Raw genomic sequence first — 20,321 nt, forward strand, 5'->3', positions numbered from 1 at the left:
ATTTAGAAAATTGTTAAAAAAGTTAATCACATTTTCATATTTCCATCAACGTATTTTTATTTTATTACAAATGAATGCAACACAACATTGTCAATGCCGAGACACGTGGTGATGGTCATGGAAGGGAACAGGAGGTGGGCCTGGCTCAGGGTTTCTGGTTCTCTCTATTTTTGCATTCTCTATAAGTGAAAATTGGTTAGATTGACTGGATGCAATTAGTATGAATGACTAAGATTTAAAGTTGAAATAAACAACTTAAAGTGTCAACCATAGGATATAAAAAAATGAGTAAAAGTAAAAAAATGTAGTGAGAGGACGAAAGCAGCAATTGCACCAAATTTCAATCTAGTTTCACTCTCAAGTTAGTTACTAATGAGTTAATCGCAATTCCAGGCCGTACAGTACAGAGCTTCTAATTTATGAAAATTTATTAGATAATCTAAGAGTATACTTTTTCCCAATCACATGAAGATGGGTCCCACAATAGGACCTACTTTCATGTAAGTGGGACACCTCCATGAGAGAGAGAGAGGGAAAAGACTACCGAGTACCCAATAATCTCTCCTAATTCACCCTTGCGTCATGTTTGTGGTTCCAAGTTCCAACGTCCATGGAACTTGTGCAGGAATGTGAGACACACAAAGAACACGTGGAAGACTTTAACTACCATAACCAAGGACTCGTGTCATTTTGATTGCTGTTAATGGGTACCATTTTCACTGACTCAACTCGTTCCATTGCTATTCTTCTGCCGCGTCTATCCCCTAATTAACGTGTCGTCTACGTAGTGTACCACTCCTTTCTTACTAGTTTACTTCCCTCTCACACCTTTACTTTCACCATCGGATGCTCTATATGTATATATAGCAAGTCTCTACACTTTGGATCTTCAATATTGTAGTACGTAGCATCCATTAGTGCAATTGGCAACTAAAAACTAAGCTCGATTACAGTTTGTGAGAGTAGATCAGTACCAAAAAAAACGAAATGGCATCAGGACAGGAAAGATCAGAACTAGACTCTAGGGCAAGGCAGGGAGAGACAGTTGTTCCTGGTGGAACTGGTGGGAAGAGCCTTAAAGCCCAGGAGCACCTCGCTGAAGGTAAACCTATTTGTGTTTTTTTTTACGTGTGTTTTGGTTATCTTTTTCAGCTTACACGATAATTTATCATGCTATCATATGTAAGTAGTAGGGCTTCTTTCATATATAATTCTCCACTTTACCTTTCTTAATGATAAAATTTTCATTCTCGAATATAAAGTTTAATTTTAAGTTGACTTTTTCTTAAAAAGTGAAGCATAAGAGATATATATGATTTGATTAATTATCAGTTCTGTAAAGAATAGAACAACTCATATCACATGCATGTTCAAATAAATTATGACTTCTCTCTTAAAACGTTTGAAACTTTTTTTTTTTTTAATAAATTGTGATTAATCACTTAACGCTTCATGATATCTAGATAGTAGGTACCCATTTTAAGTCATCCTATGGGTTCTTATCAATAATAAAATCTGGTGTGTGACTATACATAAGTATGAGGGAAACTTAATTAGGTGCTGAAGAATTTTGGACATCATTTTAATAATATATATATATATATATTAATTAACATATAAAAAATAAGTTATGCTGAAAATTTTGGGGACATCATTTCAATAATAAAAAATATATATTATCTTACATATAAAAAATAAGTTAAGACACACGCTCTAATTATTCAGCAAAGTTTTTTACACACTCTAATTATTAAGCAATGTTTATTACACAGCATATTACACAACAGAGAGTTGTTTGTAATAATTTTTTTAACTTTGTGTGCATTAACCATTTTCCTATATTATTAGGAGATTATTAGAACAATTAATTAATGATTAAATACAGTATATCATTGTTAATGGCTTAAACTTTTGGAATAAACAATTTTAAGTGTTGATTCAATTCAAAATATGCAGTGGTGTGATCGATCATCGATGTAGGAAATTAATGATTAAATACCGTAGATCATTGTTAACTACTTAAACTTTTGGAATAAATAGTTTTAAGTCTTGATTCAATTTAAGATGTGCTATATCATTGTTAATGGCTTAAACTTTTGGAATAAACAGTTTTTAAGTCTTGATTCAATTTAAAATATGCTAACTGGCGTTGTTGGTGGTGGTGGTGGTGATCGATGTAGGAAATTAATGATTAAATACTGTAGATCATTGTTAACTACTTAAACTTTTGTAATAAACAGTTTTAAGTGTTGATTCAATTTAAGATGTGCTAATTGGCATTGTTGATGGTGGTGGTGATCGATGTAGGAGACATAGCCGTGGAGGGCAGACAAGGAGGGAGCAGCTGGGACATGTGGGGTACCAGAAGTTGGGCAGCAAAGGAGGACAGACTAGGAAAGATCAGATGGGACATGAGGGATACCAGGAGATGGGCCGCAAAGGCGGACTCAGCACCATGGACAAGTCTGGAGGAGATCCTGCTGCCGAGGAAGGCATCGAGATTGATGAGTCCAAGTTCAGGACTAAGAGCCGTTGATCACTACTAACAAGTTTTGGAACTCTGGCTAGCTAGGCTTTGTGTGATGTCTCCTTAATCTTTATGTCTTTGTGGAATGAAATGGTTTAGGTTTAGTAGGTGTGTAATTTCTGGTTTGTGCTTTGTATTCTATCCTAGTTTTAAGTTTCTGCTGAAGTCTAGCTTAGCTAGAATGGGAAGGGCGTGATATATGGTCTCAGGGTGTTGGTTTTTTTTTCCCCCTAAACCTAATAATTCATGGTGCCCTTTTTTTTATGCAACGGTTGGCCTGTTAGTACTCTTTTCAATAGTTGATGCTAACTTTTTGGTTGAACTTCGTTATCTGCATGGAACATTCCAATATATATACACACGCAAACACTCATGATCTCGGTGTCTATGAAGTCGGACCATATAAAAAAAGGGGATAAAACTTTGACCCTATTTGGTTGTTGCAAAATGAACTACTTTGTTGGAAATGGTTAATGAAATCAATCCATGCTTTGTTCATTTTGCTTTCCTTGTGCTTTCCTTGTCTTTTATACTTGTTAAGCGAATGAACAAAGGGACAAAATTGGTTGTAGCTTAAAGTTACAACTTTACTCAATATCATTTATATTATTACATATTTTAAAAATATAATCGTTGAATTATATGTTCTTTATGTTCTTAATATACATGTTAAATTTTGTGTTAATTGAATATTATTTACTATATAATTTATAAATTTATATTTTATGTATTATTTTAAACTACAAAAACTTGTAATTTAAACAATTTATTGATGATATAGTTATTGATTTTTTAATTTTATAGAAATTTTGTAAGCATGAAAAATATAAGAAGAAAATGTAATTCAATAGTGAATTTATCAAAATTCACCTTCAATAAAATGATATTAAGGTTATAGCCTTCTACTATAACCAATTTTATAACTAAACTTTGTCCATAAGCTATTAAGCTAATAATATAGTCTCTATTTCTATAAATGACTTTGGATTTCGGTTTGTTGACCTCTAAAATAGCCCAATAGATAGCAACAGTTTTTTGGGCTTTGCAAACCGAAATATTCGGACATTCCCAAAATTTCGGGCCTCCTTGGACCTTCCAGCTTGAATTTAGGCTTTCTATCCAGTCCAAACCTAAAATGAGGATTTGGGCTGTTTTTCTTTGTGTTTATTGCTTATGGAACAGACTCATTAAGAACAAGTGTGAGATGTATCATACGATGTAAAAGAAGTGTCATACGATACATAAGGAAGTGAAGATTCAAAATTCACAATTCTGAAGCTTTAACACGAGAGAGTGAATTTCAAAGTTCTGAAGTTTGAGCAAATAAGGTAATGGAATCAGTGGACGTACTAAGAAATGTGATGAAATTCCGTTTGAAACAAAACGTAAATTCAGGATTGCATTTTCTGGGCATCTCGTGCTTTGAGAAGTAAAAATCAAGGAAGAATGCTAATAAAGCACAATGCTACAACAAACCATCACATTTACAAGACTTGAAAGCAAGAAACCAAAAATAAAAAAGCAAAAACTGTGTAGACAAGATAAAATAGACATACAATGATTGACAGGCCTAATCTCGCCTCAAGCAAAGCCTAAAAGGGGTGACCGTGATAGTTTAATCAGCAGAACATGCCTATTGATTAACAAAGTAGTATTATTCGATTGGTGTGGTTTGTGCACCAAAGCAGCTGTGTTCAATGAGCTTTTTGCTCTGCGTCCACCTCTTGCCTCTCTCCACAGCGTCATTTTACAAAACCCCAATTGAAAATTCAATGGCTGGTTGCTAAAGCAGTCACCAAAAGACCAAGCACAAGAAATGGCTGGGCACTTGCCTGAAACATACACATAGGATAAACATATGCTGATAAGAATTAGACATGGAAGATTATCAAAAAAGAATCAGACATGGAAGATCTAGGAGGGTATTGGATGTCCAGGACTTGAGAGCTTATTATAATCCACACCATTATGAATAGTTCACCTATAAAGCACCTGTATGGGTTGTTTTGGAGGTCCTTATTAGTTGTTACTTCATGTGACATACTAAACTGCAAAGTTATCCACTTGTGCTGGTTGATCTTGTACTAATTGACTAAATAGTTTTTTGAAAGTAGAAGTCATATCCTTTATGAAATTGCTTTATTGTCAAGTTTAAATTTCAGGAAATCATTGAAAAGCTGTAATTCAATAAGTGAGGATACCTGGTACTTCACGTCATACTTAACAGGGTCTTTGAGGAAATACTGAAACTGCAGTGCACAAGAATTGGTATTAGCAGAGTGCTTATTTTCTAAAATAATGAAATGAAACACAAATCGTATATTAGTAGATTATTATAAGCATGACAGTTCAAAAAACTTTATGTTTAATACTCGTCGCAAACTTTCACAATGGAAGGCAAAGAAATTTAAGTAGCAAGATAGAGGGTGAAAGCCGTGAAACTAAGGTACAGTTCCATTTGTACTTTTGGTTCCCCAATTAAATTCAATCAATCGTGTGGTTGCATTAACCAATGAACCACATGGTTGACTTTAATCAATTTATCATCCTCGGAAAAAGATAACATCATTTATGCTTCATTGGTCAATGCAACTACGTTATTGATTTAATTGGGGAACCTAAGGTATAACACCTAAGGAATTGTAACTAAGTTTTAAACCAAGATATAACCACACAAATACTCGACTACAATAAAAGGAAACACTAAATATTCAATGTTGAACCTTAACTTCTACGGTGGAGAACCTTTGTAAGTGCTTTACCTGAAAAATGACTTGTGGTATTATCAAAGCAAGTAATGCTAAAGCATAGTATGGTTTACCAGCCCCTAGCAGATAACCTGTAACATCAATCCATTGTTCAATACATTGTGACATAACATCAGCAACAAACAATATTTGTTTAAAGAAATATATCTTCAAAAAATATATATCTTTAAAGAAATATAAATATTGGAAATAGATAAAAATGATGTACCAGCCACAGATATCTGAGTTATGTCAATAGCACCAACGCAAATCCATTTTGCAGTTTCTTCACCAAAAGCAACTGGAAGTGACTGCTCAAACAGCATTACCATACAAAAGGTTGTGACAGCTACTTCTAAGGATGGGCAATAAAGTGTTTCTAAGATAGCAAGAATTTAGATAATTAACATGTAACAGACAATAGAGATACCTGAAGTCCCAATTCTCTATCTCCTTCAATACTTTTAAAGTCATTGACAATGGCAATACCCAACTGAAATGTAATGTAGCAATAATCAAATAGTGATGACTGGATCACACATGTAACATATATAACCAAACTTCTCCCAAAAAACATACCCCAGCTATGCTATACAAGGTAGTCAGAACAATTATATCTGGTGTAAGGGTCCCAAATAAAGCTTGACCAGCCCACCTGTCAATAAGAGATCAAATTAAAACTAGTTATACTCATAATTCAGCTTTTTAAAGTTAATTAACCTAGAAAATTAGACTTATGACGGTTCTTGATTAGCCTATTGTATGAAACTTGCATCCTAGTAACATGTTTGAGACAACCCATAAGGAAGAATTTAACCTACAACCTGAATGATTTCCCATACTGTTAGGCATTTGACCCACAAACAAGCAATAGTAATGAACATCCAATTTACAAAGTCCTGGGCTGTAAGCAATGGATAAACAACAAAAGTCCTATAATTTTTTCCTGAAAAAATCATGAATTGGTTATTATAGTGGTTCAATTAAGCCAGTTTTCATTACAAAAAGAATCTCCCATTAGATACGTCATGGTCTCATCATGTGCATCATGTAGACAAACACTTACAACAAGACATACACTTCTCTGTTGATATGCCTTGAAGAATAACGAATGAATAATTCAATAAAAGAAAAAATTGCAATATGTTAACGACTCCCGGAAAAACTTCAATCTGTCTACATCATTTTAGCAAAGACAATAAAGCACAGGATATCTCACCATGGCAAACTGATATAACTTGCTCCCAGGGCAAAATTGCCAATCCATCCATTTTGTTTCAGCTGCAACAATGTTTAGAACTTAGTCATGTCTTATGCAGAGTTTTGACTACTACATGAAGGAAAGTAGAATGGCTTGACTTAATGACAAGGAAGACAAAAAAAACATAAAGTACCTTTAAGGGTGGAGCAGAGTATATGTATGATAGTAAGGATCCACCAAGCGCAAGGTAAAATATTATAGGAAAATCATGCCCAGCCTGCAAAGAACAAAACTCAGGAATTGACATTCATCTTTCAATATTTATAAAAAGAGTAACATGTATAAACCATTTTAAATTACCTACCCACACGTCTAATAGACCAGCCAAGCCAAGGCCACCTAAAAGCAACAACCAAATTTGTGTAATGACCTGAGAAAAGTTTTTGAAGAGAAAAGAAAATAAGCTTAGTGGCAGTTATACGTGTACATTACAATCAGTTAAGTCACTATATTCTTTTAAAAAATAAAAGTTGAATTACATGCCTCATTCTCAGATATAGCCCCTGAAGGAATTGGTCGATAAGGTTCATTTATAGCATCAATTTCTCGGTCATACCAATCATTAAGTGTCTGAAAAATGTAACAGACAGAGAATTTTATGTTAGATGAGCTTGAAGCTCCTATTCAGTCAAAGTGGAACCCTATTTTAAATCTCCCATGAATTGTACCTGTGTGTAGCCAGTGAGAAATGGACCAGACATCATCATGCAAACAATTGATTTGGCAACATCCTCAACATTCCAATGAAAATTTCCTGTCATGTAAAAAAAATTGAATCACACAGACATTCTTGGATCCTACATTGATCTGTAGGGCCAAAGCTTGACAATATTTATCAAAATTAGTAATTAGAGATTTGTTACAATTATCCCAATTTATAGGTTTTTATGGTGTTTAACCAAGTGGAGACTAAGGGCATGTCTGGTTTTACTTAAGGAGGGGTTGAACAATGCTTCAAGGGGGTTAGCCACTTTTAGCTGAAATTTCCTAAAGTTTGGCAATCTCGCTAAAGTGCTTAAGGGGGGCCTTAACACTGGAAAGAACTTGGAGACAAAAGTTGAATTTGGGGCTTTAAGAAAAAAAGATCTACAATTCAATTTGTCAAACACCACTACAGAACTTTTCAATTAAAGCTTTATATCACAAAAGCTCTATTATTAAAGCTTCACTTCCTATAGCAACTCCAAACGAGCAGTAAATCTATGATTACAACAAAGATACTAAGACGGGGGGAAGAAGATTAGGAAGTAGTATTTACTAGAGAAAAGCAAAAGCATTATTTAAAAAAACAAAATGCTCAAAAAGAAGAATTAGAATATTTATGATAGAAAATGCTACTGAATTCATAATTTGCAAAGGGAAGTACCAGATGCAGCAGCTCCACAAACCACTCCCCATACCAATGGAGGCCAAGTAACTGGCTTTGTAAGTTGAAGTCGGATCTTCCATATATTCTGCAATATACAAATCACAATGTCAACTCTACTTACAAGAGTAGGATTGTAACAATCTTTCTAGCTACTTCAAACTCTATTTTTTGAAGGAATCCTTAGGAAAAAGCATTTTGTTTTCACCAAGGTAAAACAACACACTACGTCAATGTCTGTAGTAAACCAAAGCCATTGTTCAATAGCTATTTACATTCAATCTCTTTTATACAAATCATAAATCGAAGATTTAGTTACAATTAGAAATACCCCCTTCTCCATATACCCATGGATCCATTACTCATACTCATTCAATTGGAAGTGTTGATCCAATTAAAAACAAATTATGTTTCATGACAATGCAAGCCCAAGGCCCGAGCCTACTGTAACTAGTCTAGATTCAATGTACTAGAACTTATGTGCAGGCCGAATTACGTTAATTTTACCTCCGCCCTCTACTTCTCTCTTCCCACTATCACTCTTAAATTCCAACATCAAAACTAATCCGACATCAAACCTATGTTTTAACAATTTTAACATATAACTCCGCTCGTGTTTGTGCTTAGTATTCATATATATAATTTCCAATAACTGTTTTTTAATCAATTATCCCCTAACGTAATTAAAGTTATGTTTGATATAAGTAAAATCTCAAACAATTCACAGAATGATAATACCAAGAGAGCTCAAAATGAAATTCACCAAAAAAAAAAAAAAACTCACAGTTTCTTCTGCAGCTCCTTTAATGCCTAGAAGCTGGTTGAAGCTTGAACCGGCAGCTGCCGGTGACTTATTCGGTGCTTCAGGTTTAACTGCTTAACACACATTTAATTCAACTTCAATTTCTTCCTACTTAAATTTTGAAACACAAAAAAAAAAAAAAAAAAAAAAAAAAAAAAAAAAAACTTAATTAATTAACTAATCAATTCAAAAGACCTTCATTTGCATCGGTCTCAGTTGCTCTAATCGTAAGTCTCCGCCCTGAAAAAATTCAAATAACTCAATCTTAGACCGTGTTTGGTTACAAAGAAAAAACTAATTTAGCAAGTATGATTGAAATTTTTGAATAGTTTTGTAAAGAGGTCAGTAGCTTCAGCTTCTCTTCTCTACTCTGGTGTTTTTTGGGTAATCAAAAGGCACAAAGTATAAAAAATATTGAGGGGTGAACTCACTGGTGAATGACACAGGACTCCGTGTGAAAACTTGCCGAGTTCGAACTCGGTTGGTGTTGTTGATGTTCGATAATCTTAAGGACGGAACTGTGTTGAGTACGGAAGCCATTTGAGGATTGAAGTTCGGAAGCTTCGAGAGAGAGAGAGAGACTTTTACAGAAAATGAGCAGAGAGACTGAGAGAGAGGAAGTGAGCTGTGAGTAGTGCTGCTATTGGGTGTTTTTAGTTGATAACTTTCTCTCCTGCTAACAAATATTTGTTTGAATATTAACCAAAGACGGAGAGGCGTGACTATGGTGTGCACCATCGTACTCGAATTTATGATGTGTTCTTTTACGTGGCGTTGTTCTATTGTCTCTTTATTCTTTTTCTTAGGACCCATGATGTGAGTACAGTATTGTTCGGCGGTAGTTACTAGTTAATGCCTTAATGACTTTCAAAAAAGAGTTAATGCCTTAATGGACAAATTTCAACGCCTTTCTTTACTTTTCTTTTCTTTCTTTCTTATTTTTCTATTTTAGAAACAACACTAGTCAAAGTTAATAATAATTACTCTCAATTTTAACATGGGTGAAATTATCTAATGCGAAATTAGGGACTGTTTGGATGGCCTGTTTCCGTAACTCAATTCTCAGTTTTCATAACTCATAACTTAAAAATGATGGGATCCAAGCAAAAAGGTTGTTTGAGAAATCCATAACTCTATTTCCATCACTCAATTCTCTGATTTTTTAGTTATGAGTTATAGAAACTGAAAACACATTTTGACTGTTTTCAGTTTCCATAACTCATAACTCAATGGTAATATTGTAATTAAATACACATATGGGACCCACAAATAGTACTCAGTCGCATCTTTTGACCACCTTTTGATTTTTTTTTTCTTTTCTCCTCCTGGGTTGGCTGTTTGGTTCTTTTTTTCTTCTTCTTCTTCTTTCATTGGTTTGGTCTGTTCTAGGTTTCTTCTTCTTTCTTTTTTTTTTCTTTCACTGGTTCGGTCTGTTCTAGGTTTCTTTTCTTTCTTTTTTTTTTCTTCTTTCACTGGTTCGGTCTTCATGTTCTGGGTTTTTTTTTTTTTTTTTTTTTCACTAGGTTCGATGAGTTTGGGTACTGGAAAAAAAAAATGCACCGGGTGACAGATATGGGGCCCACAAATAGTGTGAAAAATATTGAGTGATGGTGCCAAACAAACATGGTATTTTAGAGTGATGAGTGATAAGTAACGGAAATTGAGTGACAAAAAAAAAAGCATCCAAACATGGGCTAAGTTTGAGTTTTGGGTAAATTACAACTTGCTCATTCATAGTTTGACCGAAATTTAAATTGTTTACCTGTAATTTGAAATTTGACACTTTAGATTCTTTTTATCTTAGTTAATCTTTTATTTTTATATTTTTTTGTGTTTTTGGATGACAGAAACATAAAAGTTGTGCAAAATTACATATTTAGCTCTGTTTTTTCCCGAGGTGGGTTACGAAACTCTAACTAAACTAATCTCAAGTGGATAAACTGTCAATTTTCAAACCATAAGTAGGTAATTTAAATTTCGACCAGACCACAAATAAGTGAGTTGTAATTTGCCCAATTATTGTAATGGATAAGGTTTTTTTTTGGTTTCTTCTACTGAGGCCTTTTGAATTCCTTCTTAACAAATGATGTTAACAAAAGCTTAGAAGTTTAAGATTTTTGTTAATGAGTACTGTGACACAAATGTTAAAAGGAATCTAGTGAGTCTCGTTACATTGTGAATTAGCAAAAACTAATAAACAAATTCTCATTTAAATGAAAGTTGCTTGATTTCCTAAAAAATGCATCATGTACTTGCTACCTAAACCCTTTAAAGCCGGCTTATATAAATATATATATATATATATATTAATTATTTTGTCTTAAAATTTATATAAAGTTCATATAGGCCAAGAGGCTTGTGTTTTAACTAGGTTGGCAACTTGCTATGTTGCTACTCATATTTCTCAAATGATATGTCTCTCTACATACAAACTACAGTATGAAAGAAGAAGGGCACTCTTGCTTTCACAGCTTTTTTCGTGTGTAGATGGGTATGATTGTAGTATTGTATTTGTATTCAAATCTAAAAATAACAAAATCTAATTGAACTCAAATTTTGTGATTTTGATCATTTGGGTCATTGAAGATGTAAGCCATTATTGTGTTAATTAACAGAAAATAATTTTTTGAATTGACATGCTATGATGCTATGTTTCAATTGTATTACTTGATATTGGAAAAAAAAATTATATTACATTGGTTATGACATTGGAGGAGTGAGGATTTTGTTTAAGCAGAACGTAACCTCAGCTCTAATCTTGATAAGGAGCTCTTTGCCATGAGAAGTTGGGCAATTTGGACTCGAAGAAAATAAATTAAGGATGAGGGATGTGGTGGTTCCGCTCAACAAAGTTGCTGAGGAGGCTCAGAAACAGCTCCAGGATTTTCTCAGGTTTCAGCCAAACCCAAAGATGAAGATGAGGAAGAAAAAAACCTGCGTGGAAGTCTCTGGATTCAGGTTCTGTAAAAATAAATTATGATGGGGCGATGTTTGAGGATATCAATGTAGCAGGGATTGGCGTTGTCGTTCGGAATGATAGAGGTGAGGTCTTAGCAACGATGACTGAAAGGATACCTATACTAGAATCTGTGCTGGCCCTAGAAACTCTAGCAGCCAGGCATGCAGTTCAGTTTGCACATGAAGTAGGCTTCCTTAGCTTTATTTTTGAAGGCGACTCCCGGACTCCGAGACATCCATCAATGCTATTCGCAATCAGACTTCTCTGCACTCTTCTTTTGGTCACATTATTAGAGACATTTGGTCTTCTACTAGCTTTTTCCAAAGCATTTCTTTCTTTTATGTTTGTAAGCAAAGTAACATTTTAGCATATGTTTTGACCAAAAGAGCAAGGTTTTTTTTCTCATTTTTTAGTTTAGATGGAATATGTTCTATCATACGTTTATAATTGTTATTTGGCTGACTTTCAAGCATTTCAATAAATTTAGCCTTCCTGGCCGATTTCTCCCAAAAAATAAAAACTCGATAGTAACTCGTAAGGATTGCCAATCTATTCAAGAGAATCAAGACTAATCATAATCCTTTTTTTTTTTTTTTAATTTGATTTAAGAAACTTTAAGTCTTTTAACGAAAATTGGGCTCAAATCAAGTATGGCCCTATATATGATTTGTAATATTTGAACTTGAGTGGCTCCAAATTGGAATCCAAACACATAAGATTGGACTTAATTAGATCCTGCTGAACCTTTTACACATGTATTTGTGCAACACTATTTGCTGGCAAAGTTCACTTGTTCAAGTTGGGACCACAGATCGAGGGCCTATCTTCCAGCCCATCGGGCCACTATTAATTGTTGATTGAGGCTTCATTTTTTTTTTTTTTTTAGGTTCCTTTTTGACCATAGAATTCCCTGAATTTTCTTTCTTTCAATTCTTTCATTTTCTTCTTCTTTTCATTTTATTTTTTTAGGAAAAATGCTAAAGTTACAAATTATTTTACAAACTGTTGATGTGATCCAAACACGTAAGATTGGACTCAACTAGATCTTACTGAAGCTTTTACACGTGTATTTGTGCGACACTGTCTGTTGGCAAAGTTCACTTGTTCAAGTTGAGACCACAGATCAAGGGCCTATCTTCCGACCCATGAGGCCACTATTAATTGCTGATTAAGGCTTCAAATTTTAATTTTTTTAGGTTCCATTTTGAACATAGAATTCCCTTAATTTTCTTTCAATTCTTTCCTTTTCTTCTTCTTTTCATTTTATTTTTTTAGGAAAAATGCTAAAGTTACAAATTATTTTAAAAAACTGTTGATGTGGTGAATAGTTATTAATAAGTAAAAACATATTGTTAGTGGTAGCTTAGATGAGAAATAGTAAGAATTTATTTCCTGCAATAATAATTTATGACTTGCTAAGAGTTGGTTGGGCTAACTTTTAAGCCCAAGCAACATGCTAACTACCAGAGATCTTAAGGCAACAATCCATCGTAAGCCCAGATGAACTACAATGATAATTATGAAAATAAGAAGTTGCCCCAACGGAGGGATAGAAGCCCAATGGTTTGGGCTTGTCAGGGATACAAGCACAACATATATAATGAAATCCTTATTCTATCCTTAACTCACAATTTTTTTTTTTTTTTTTTTGAGAAAGGTCCTTAACTCACAATTGGTTAAACGATAAGAGTGGATTTTTTTTTTTTTTTTTATTGCGTAAAATAAATAACTCAATTACAAAATTTCATCATATTTTACTATGTCTATGACAAATTTTAAGGGATAGTGGTAGTTTGTAGCTCTATGTACTGCTAGATCTAAAAACTAAAATCTTAATAGTAAAATTGACAAAATGAAAAGAACTTGAACTTGAAATTGAGAGGATCTTGTTCCTCTTCTTATATGTTAATGTTAAGGTTGTATGTTAGTATAGTTTCTTCTTTAAGGTATTATTCTCTATTAATTCATTACAATTAAAAAGGAGTTTGATTGGAAAAGGTTTATCACATCCCACCAGCCTTTTTAGATAAATGGAATCCTTAATAGGACGAAGTTTGGATATTAGTGATTTATTTTAAGGATAACCAAATGGCATGGGGGTTACATAATGATTAAAACATAAGCAAAAACATTAAAGGGCACTTTTTATTAAAAAAAATATTCGAATCCATTATTAAAAAAGAGCACAATGCATGAATTCCCGATTGATTATAAACTGTTTTATAATGAACCAATGGTTTCCAATTATCTCTAGCAAAATTTATTATTGTCGAATAAGAGATTTGAGATTCAATCAGCCTTTTTAGACGAATGGAATCCTTAATAGGACAAAGTTTGGATATTAGTGATTATTTTAAGGATTACCAAATGGCATGAGGGTTACATAATGATTAAAACATGAGCAAAAATAGTAATGGGCACTTTTTTATTAAAAAAAAAAAAATCGAATCCATTATTAGAAAAGAGCACAATGCATGAATTCCTGATTGATTATATAACTATTTTATAATGAACCAATGGTTTCCAATTATCTCAACTAGCAAAATTTATTATTGTCAAATAAGAGATTTGAGATTCAATCCTTGTTTATACCAAAATTCAATGGGTGTCTTGACTTGATAATAAAGAGTAATTAACTAATTATTATAAACTATAGAGTAGATGTAATAGGTTTAAAATACTATTATATCTAATTTAAAAAAAAAAAAAAAAAAAAAAAAAAAAAAAAAAAAACCTAAATACCAAAACTATTCTATACTGATTGTGGGCTTAACTCAGACCTCAATCTCGGTGGTGTTGGTAAAGATTCACCTAACTTAATAAGGCTTCATGCAACAAGCACCTTTCTATTGACAACTTTGCCAAATATTATAAGCATCAAGAAAGATGCTCCACCATGCTCTAATAAAAATTCCCAATTCTCTTGCTTTCTTAAAACTTTATGCTCCTTCAGTTAGATTCCTACACTTCAAAGGGAATGTGATTCCTAGTCACCCAGCCCATGGGCACTTCCCTACCTTTGATACAAGTGTAAAAAGATCGCAAAAAATCCTAATGAAAGAGGAATCTATTTAAGAATGTTCCCACCACAAGAGGTCTAGTGATTTGGCAACAAATCTATCTTTTTTATCATTATGTCACACCATGTTCGGTCTTGTTGTAAGGAATCATGCGAGCATAAGATGCATGGATATCTTATCAGTACAATAAATTTACTTAAAATTAATGTTAAAATCTCGGAAAATTTTACATCAATAACATTTTACAATAAATTTTAGGTAACAAACCATTAATAGTAAATAAAAAAATGATTTCAATGATTGACTCGGATGAAAGCCAACAAGGCAACAACAAATTGTCATTTAAAATTTTTTGTGAAATGTATCGTCGTTTCATCTATACTATTATTTAAGAGGTTTTCCCTGTTTGGATTCCTCATTTTGGATGCCCAAAGTACCCTCATACTATTCACTTACAAGTTTTAAACCAACGATGATAAATATGTAAAAAAAACTGCCAATTATTGTCCTAAATTTTAGTTTTTCAAAAAGAAAACTACCAATTATTCAGCATGTTCAATTTAAGATAACTGTGAATTACTATCTTAACTCCCATAAACAAAAATGCCCAGAAAAAAGGAGCCCACTCTCTCGGACATAAACACGAATTCAATGAATAGTGCACTCTCCTAATTCTTCAGTTTTCTTCTAAAAAAAAAAAGAAGAAGAAGATAGATCTTCACTTTTGACAAAAATTTTCTCATTCTCTCTCACATTGGCCGTCCTTATTATTTCCTCTTCATTAGATTAATGGCTACTACAATGATGGTGAGTGTTTTGATCCAATTTTTTTCAACATATTTTTTAGACATTGTCTATTGGCATTGCTATTTTTGGGATTTTTGCATAACAAGAGATCAACGTGAGGAGACTATGGTATATTTTGTTAAATTTCTCAACAGTGGTGGGTCTCTTATCCTATTAACACATATATCTGCTTTGCACATCCAGTCCATTGGTGAGGAGGTGTTGGCTGTGTAACTATGATTCTATTGTTTGGAATTGTTTGATAGTTGTCCTAATTGTTATTGCGTTTTCTGATGCAATCACGTAGAACACACTTGATGATACATCAAGTAGGGAATTACCAGAGCTACTGAGGTAAGTTACTACTTATTGTATGAATTGGCCTTATTTACAATGTTGTTTGATGTTGAATGTTGTGCCTACTTGATGGTAAAATAATATTATTTTGTGAATTTGGAATTTGAAATTTTTGTCTTTTATTTTTGATAAATGAAAAGCATCCAAGATCCATGTTTGTTTTTGTTTGGATGTTGTTTTCGGTGTTTTTTTTTTTAATTTTATTTTATTTAAAATCTCCTTGTTATTATTCTGCTTCTTCTACTCACGGCCATACAAATTCTATGGCGTCTAAAGTTCATATTAGATATGGATCACTTTATCTTTTCTTTTTAGTTGTTACCCTTTTGAATAAGAGGTTAACTTATGATTATCCCTATCATTAGGAAGTCTTTTGAATGTGTTAGTGTTGGAATTGGATCAGATAAGCATAATGCTTCTCTATATCCGTTTAATTGTATGGTGGCTGGGATTTTCGTGTTGGTAAAGGAGAGGAGGGATTTTTTGTTTTATGTTAGTGAAGATGTAAAAATGAGGGATTTTTGGGGTTCTATTTTGAATGCTTGCTGTGAGGTTGTATGGGGTTTAGGGTAGGTGTAGAAAGGAAGATACTTTTTTTAAATGAAATTTACTCTAACTTTTTTTTAGAGGGTATTATTATATATTTGATGTATCATGTTAATGGTTATTCAATTTAAGACAAAACTTAGGTACAGTAACTTAAGTGTTGTTCATTAAGTTTCGCTTTTAAGATTCAGCCATGTGACTATTTAACTAAAAAATACACGTACATCCCATGAGAAAAAATTTACATGGCAGAATCGTAAAAGAGGAACCTAAGGAATAGTATCTAAGCACTGTACCTAAGTCTTGCTCTTCAATTTAAACCTCACACGAAGTGATTGTTATCTAAGTAATTGTTGTAAAAAATTTCTTTTGTAACATAAATTATATTTATCATTTTTATAATTTTATGTGAAATTCAATTTACATTTAGTAATTATTAATTTACTATTCCATAAAAAATGTTACGTACCTTTTCTCAGTTTTAAGGGTAGTTGATATCTTTGAAATTTAAATTCTTTTAACTTTTGTTATGGATGTGCAGTAAGTGACTAACTATTAGGATTAAAACACTATATTTTAGGATTAAAATTGATCCATTTACCGTAAAAGAAATATATTTGATATTTAAACTCTTTTTAACTTTTGTTATGAAAGTGTAGTAAGTGGATAACTTTTAGGATTAAAACAGTACATGTAGTTATCCACAAATGTGCATTATTTTTAAACTTTGAATTTGAAAAAAAAAAAGGTGGTCGGGTAGTGTTTTTTTTGGATAGAACGTGGGATTTAAAAAAAAAAAAATATTTAATTCAATATTTTTTAACATGTACTTTTTAAAAAAACTTTTTATTATGGATGTGTACTACATTACTGTAGGGACAAAGTTTGGAGCCTAAGCCCAAACTGTATGGAATCTTGGTCCAAAGAGTCCAATACAATAAATTTTGTAGAGTATGAGTCAAAGAACTAGGTTTAAATGAGTTGAGTAACGGCTTATATGGGATTTAGAAGTAACCAGACACGAACAAAAGCTATCATGATCAAAGGACTTTCTGTCCGAGGAGGCTAGAATTTTACTTATGACTACAGATCACCACATTAGGGTTCTTTTACATGCTACAGTATTCTTTTCTTCTTTTTTTCCGTCTCCCCTTTTATGGGAGCTTTTCCACATTATATAGGCTATCTCTAATCATCTGGACCTTACACCTGTTGATCACCTAGACCCCCACTTGAGCACCCATCTCATCAGACACCCCTTTTAGTCATTTGTGAGTTGCGGCAGCCAAGACAGCACTGTTCAGGGGTCTTCTCCACATTAATGCGGCCAGAAAAACAGCTGTAGTGTATTTAATGTGGTGGTGGCAGCTTTTCCTTAGATATTTTGAGTTTTCTTTTCTTTCACGTATTCAGGGAGTGTACTTCAACGGTTTGAATATACATTTGCTCTGGGTCTGCTGTGTCCGAGGAGAAGTTCCTCCTCGGACTTTCTTTTCTTTGTCTCCCAATGATGAGGCTTGTAACGTAGATCACCTAAGTTATGTTTGTCTCCTCGGACTTGTTAGTGTCCTCGGACAAGGCCCAATGCCCAATATATTGTTTTGGGCCATAGTCCCCACAATTACTAAATTTTAGGATTAAAATACTACATTTTAGGATTAAATTCAACTTGATCATTGTCATAAATAAATACTGGTGAGTATTATGTGTAATGAAATAATTTTTCATCACACTCCAAGATTTTTTTTTATGATTAAAAAATGTAGTAATCTCAAATTATAATAGAAGAGTCTATGAACACGCATGCGTGAACATAGGCTAGCTTATCTAAAATCTACATTCCTTTTGAGCCTTTGACTGTTTTAGTCCACTATTCTCCTTATCCCTACTCCTCCATGACATCGTGACCAAGTGGGAAACACATCACCTGACGTGAAATTATGGTAAACAGCACTATTTTAGTGTTGTTTGTTTTATTTGGTTGGATCTAGCTATAGTAACGAGTACCTACCTTGTATTATTCAAGATTCGGACAAGTCACAGTCCTTGCGTAGTTCAATTGTTGGTACATGGACAAAATCGAATAGGTATGTCCCATATCATATACGTTTGTCGCCTCAATCCAAATACCATGCTTTGATTTGATCCGGTATCCTTGTATTTTCTACGTCAAGTCGGCTGCCTTTTTTTGACGAAATTGATTATTTTCAATAATTTATTTACATAATATGAGATAAAAAATTAAAAACTAAAAATTAGCTTATTTTTAAAAAATTAGAATTTAGATTATTTGAAATAAAATTGAGACAAAAAGTAATGTAAGACCCGTCAAATAGTATATAAAATGCAAAGAGTCAGCTTATATTCATTTTCCAAACATACACTAAATGAGTGTTTGGATCCACGTTGAGCTGCGTTTCACGTTTGTGTTTTTTCTTTTTTTTTTTATTCATGCGCAACAATTTTTTAGGAGATAGTGCACTATTCATGCACTGTTTGTGCACTGTTCACTACTGTTTGTGCACTGTTCATAAAAAAAAATATTAAAAATGGCTCCCACGGCACTATTCACACATTTAAAAATTATTTTGCTACCGTATTTTCAGTTTTCAGTTTCAGCAAAAATAAGTTGTATCTAAACGGACCTTAAAAGTATAAAATTATGCCTAACACATTGAGCGCAACTTATATATATAGTTGCCACCCTCCTAAGTTCTAATGATAACTTTTGATGCATCATTTGGATTGTGGAGAATATGTGCAAAAACAAATTGAAAAGGTGGAAATTGAAAGTTTATAAGTGTTGAAAGAATTAGAAAAGAAACTATGATGGCCATAACTCAATCACTGTGGGCTTTTGGGCTCAGATCCTTAATTTATTTGTGTTATGGGTTGGGCTGCTCCCTCAATGGGAGGTGAAGAAGTGGCTTCATCCTTTATTGATATAATAGAAATGTTATTTTAACCCTTATTTTCCCTTCTCATGGCCTAGTCGAGGCTACAATCATGCAACCGTGCCCTTTCCCTGAGATCTGAGCAAGATCTCTTTGTTCCCGACGTGGGTGTTTCCGTACTTCACTCGTGTTTCTCTCCCCAATTTTTTCAACTCTAGATCCCTATCTCTCTTTCTTTATTTATAGCCTCCCTTTAGTGGAGTTGTCATGATGAGGGGTTTTTTTTCCCATGTTAGTGGGTTCCTCTACATTATTCCCGACCGGATGGGACCTATAGCCTGTTGTTGATACGATCTCCTTGGAACTTGCACCAGACGCCATTTAATGCTTGGTGGGTAGATTCTCCCAAGGCGTTATTCCATGTTCACACGTGTTAGGGGGGGTACACCGTCCAAATGCTCAGTTAGGCTTAATTGGGCTCGGTTTAGTGTCAAAATAGACCGAGGCCATCTGGTGAATGGCTCGATAATGGGTTGGTATTCTCGGTCCGTACAAAAACTTTTCAATCACTCAAGTCCAAAAAATAAAAAGAATAAAACTTTACCTCTTAAAACACTAAAGATGAAAAAAAATGACTAAACCATATTAGAAACGTGTGAGATCAAATTCTCCAGGATTTTCTCAAGGAATAATATGGTGTAGTATTTCTATTTCTATACCACATTATAAAATGCAAATGTAGAGGCAGCACTTATCTATCGCAAATGAGGCAATATATTTTCAACCAATTTGGAAAGTAAAATCCACTTTTTTACTTTGTTACAAATTCTTTATCATTTCTTTATTCTAATTAAACATTTTTTTTTACTCATTCTTTCAAATACACTTTTTATTCTTTGTATACTTTCTTAATTTTTTTGAAGCTAAGAAAATATTTTGCTAATGAATAATAACTCTTCAAAAAAAGAAATACATGCTTTCAAAAAAAGAAAAAAGAAATACATCATTCATTTTACTTTCTACAAAATAGAAATAATTTTGGATATGCATTGAAGA

The 20,321-nt window shown here is 33.2% G+C and overlaps 2 protein-coding genes across 3 annotated transcripts; one reads left to right on the plus strand and one right to left on the minus strand.

The window, feature by feature from the left end:
* Positions 1 to 914: 914 nt before the first annotated feature.
* Positions 915 to 2,735, plus strand: LOC115953898 (protein SLE1-like). The gene is made up of 2 exons (XM_031071719.1): positions 915 to 1,130; positions 2,311 to 2,735. Exons 1-2 carry the CDS (start codon positions 988 to 990, stop codon positions 2,534 to 2,536), a joined length of 369 nt encoding a protein of 122 aa, XP_030927579.1. The 5' UTR covers positions 915 to 987; the 3' UTR covers positions 2,537 to 2,735.
* A 1,139-nt stretch (positions 2,736 to 3,874) lies between these two features.
* Positions 3,875 to 9,390, minus strand: LOC115953950 (chlorophyll synthase, chloroplastic). 2 transcript variants are annotated; one of them, XM_031071784.1, is made up of 15 exons: positions 9,135 to 9,390; positions 8,899 to 8,943; positions 8,686 to 8,777; positions 7,902 to 7,989; positions 7,204 to 7,289; positions 7,019 to 7,105; positions 6,840 to 6,905; positions 6,669 to 6,752; positions 6,494 to 6,555; positions 5,854 to 5,929; positions 5,705 to 5,767; positions 5,504 to 5,585; positions 5,290 to 5,366; positions 4,729 to 4,776; positions 3,875 to 4,359 (listed from the first exon to the last, which is right to left on the minus strand). In XM_031071784.1, exons 1-15 carry the CDS (start codon positions 9,241 to 9,243, stop codon positions 4,297 to 4,299), a joined length of 1,128 nt encoding a protein of 375 aa, XP_030927644.1. In that variant the 5' UTR covers positions 9,244 to 9,390; the 3' UTR covers positions 3,875 to 4,296. The 2 variants fall into 2 exon arrangements, with proteins under 2 accessions (XP_030927644.1, XP_030927646.1); XM_031071786.1 differs by having other exon boundaries at positions 8,686 to 8,774; positions 9,135 to 9,389.
* Between the last annotated feature and the right edge of the window lie 10,931 nt (positions 9,391 to 20,321).

The sequence above is a fragment of the Quercus lobata genome, chromosome 7 (genome assembly GCF_001633185.2).
Source record: "Quercus lobata isolate SW786 chromosome 7, ValleyOak3.0 Primary Assembly, whole genome shotgun sequence".
Lineage (NCBI taxonomy): Eukaryota > Viridiplantae > Streptophyta > Magnoliopsida > Fagales > Fagaceae > Quercus > Quercus lobata.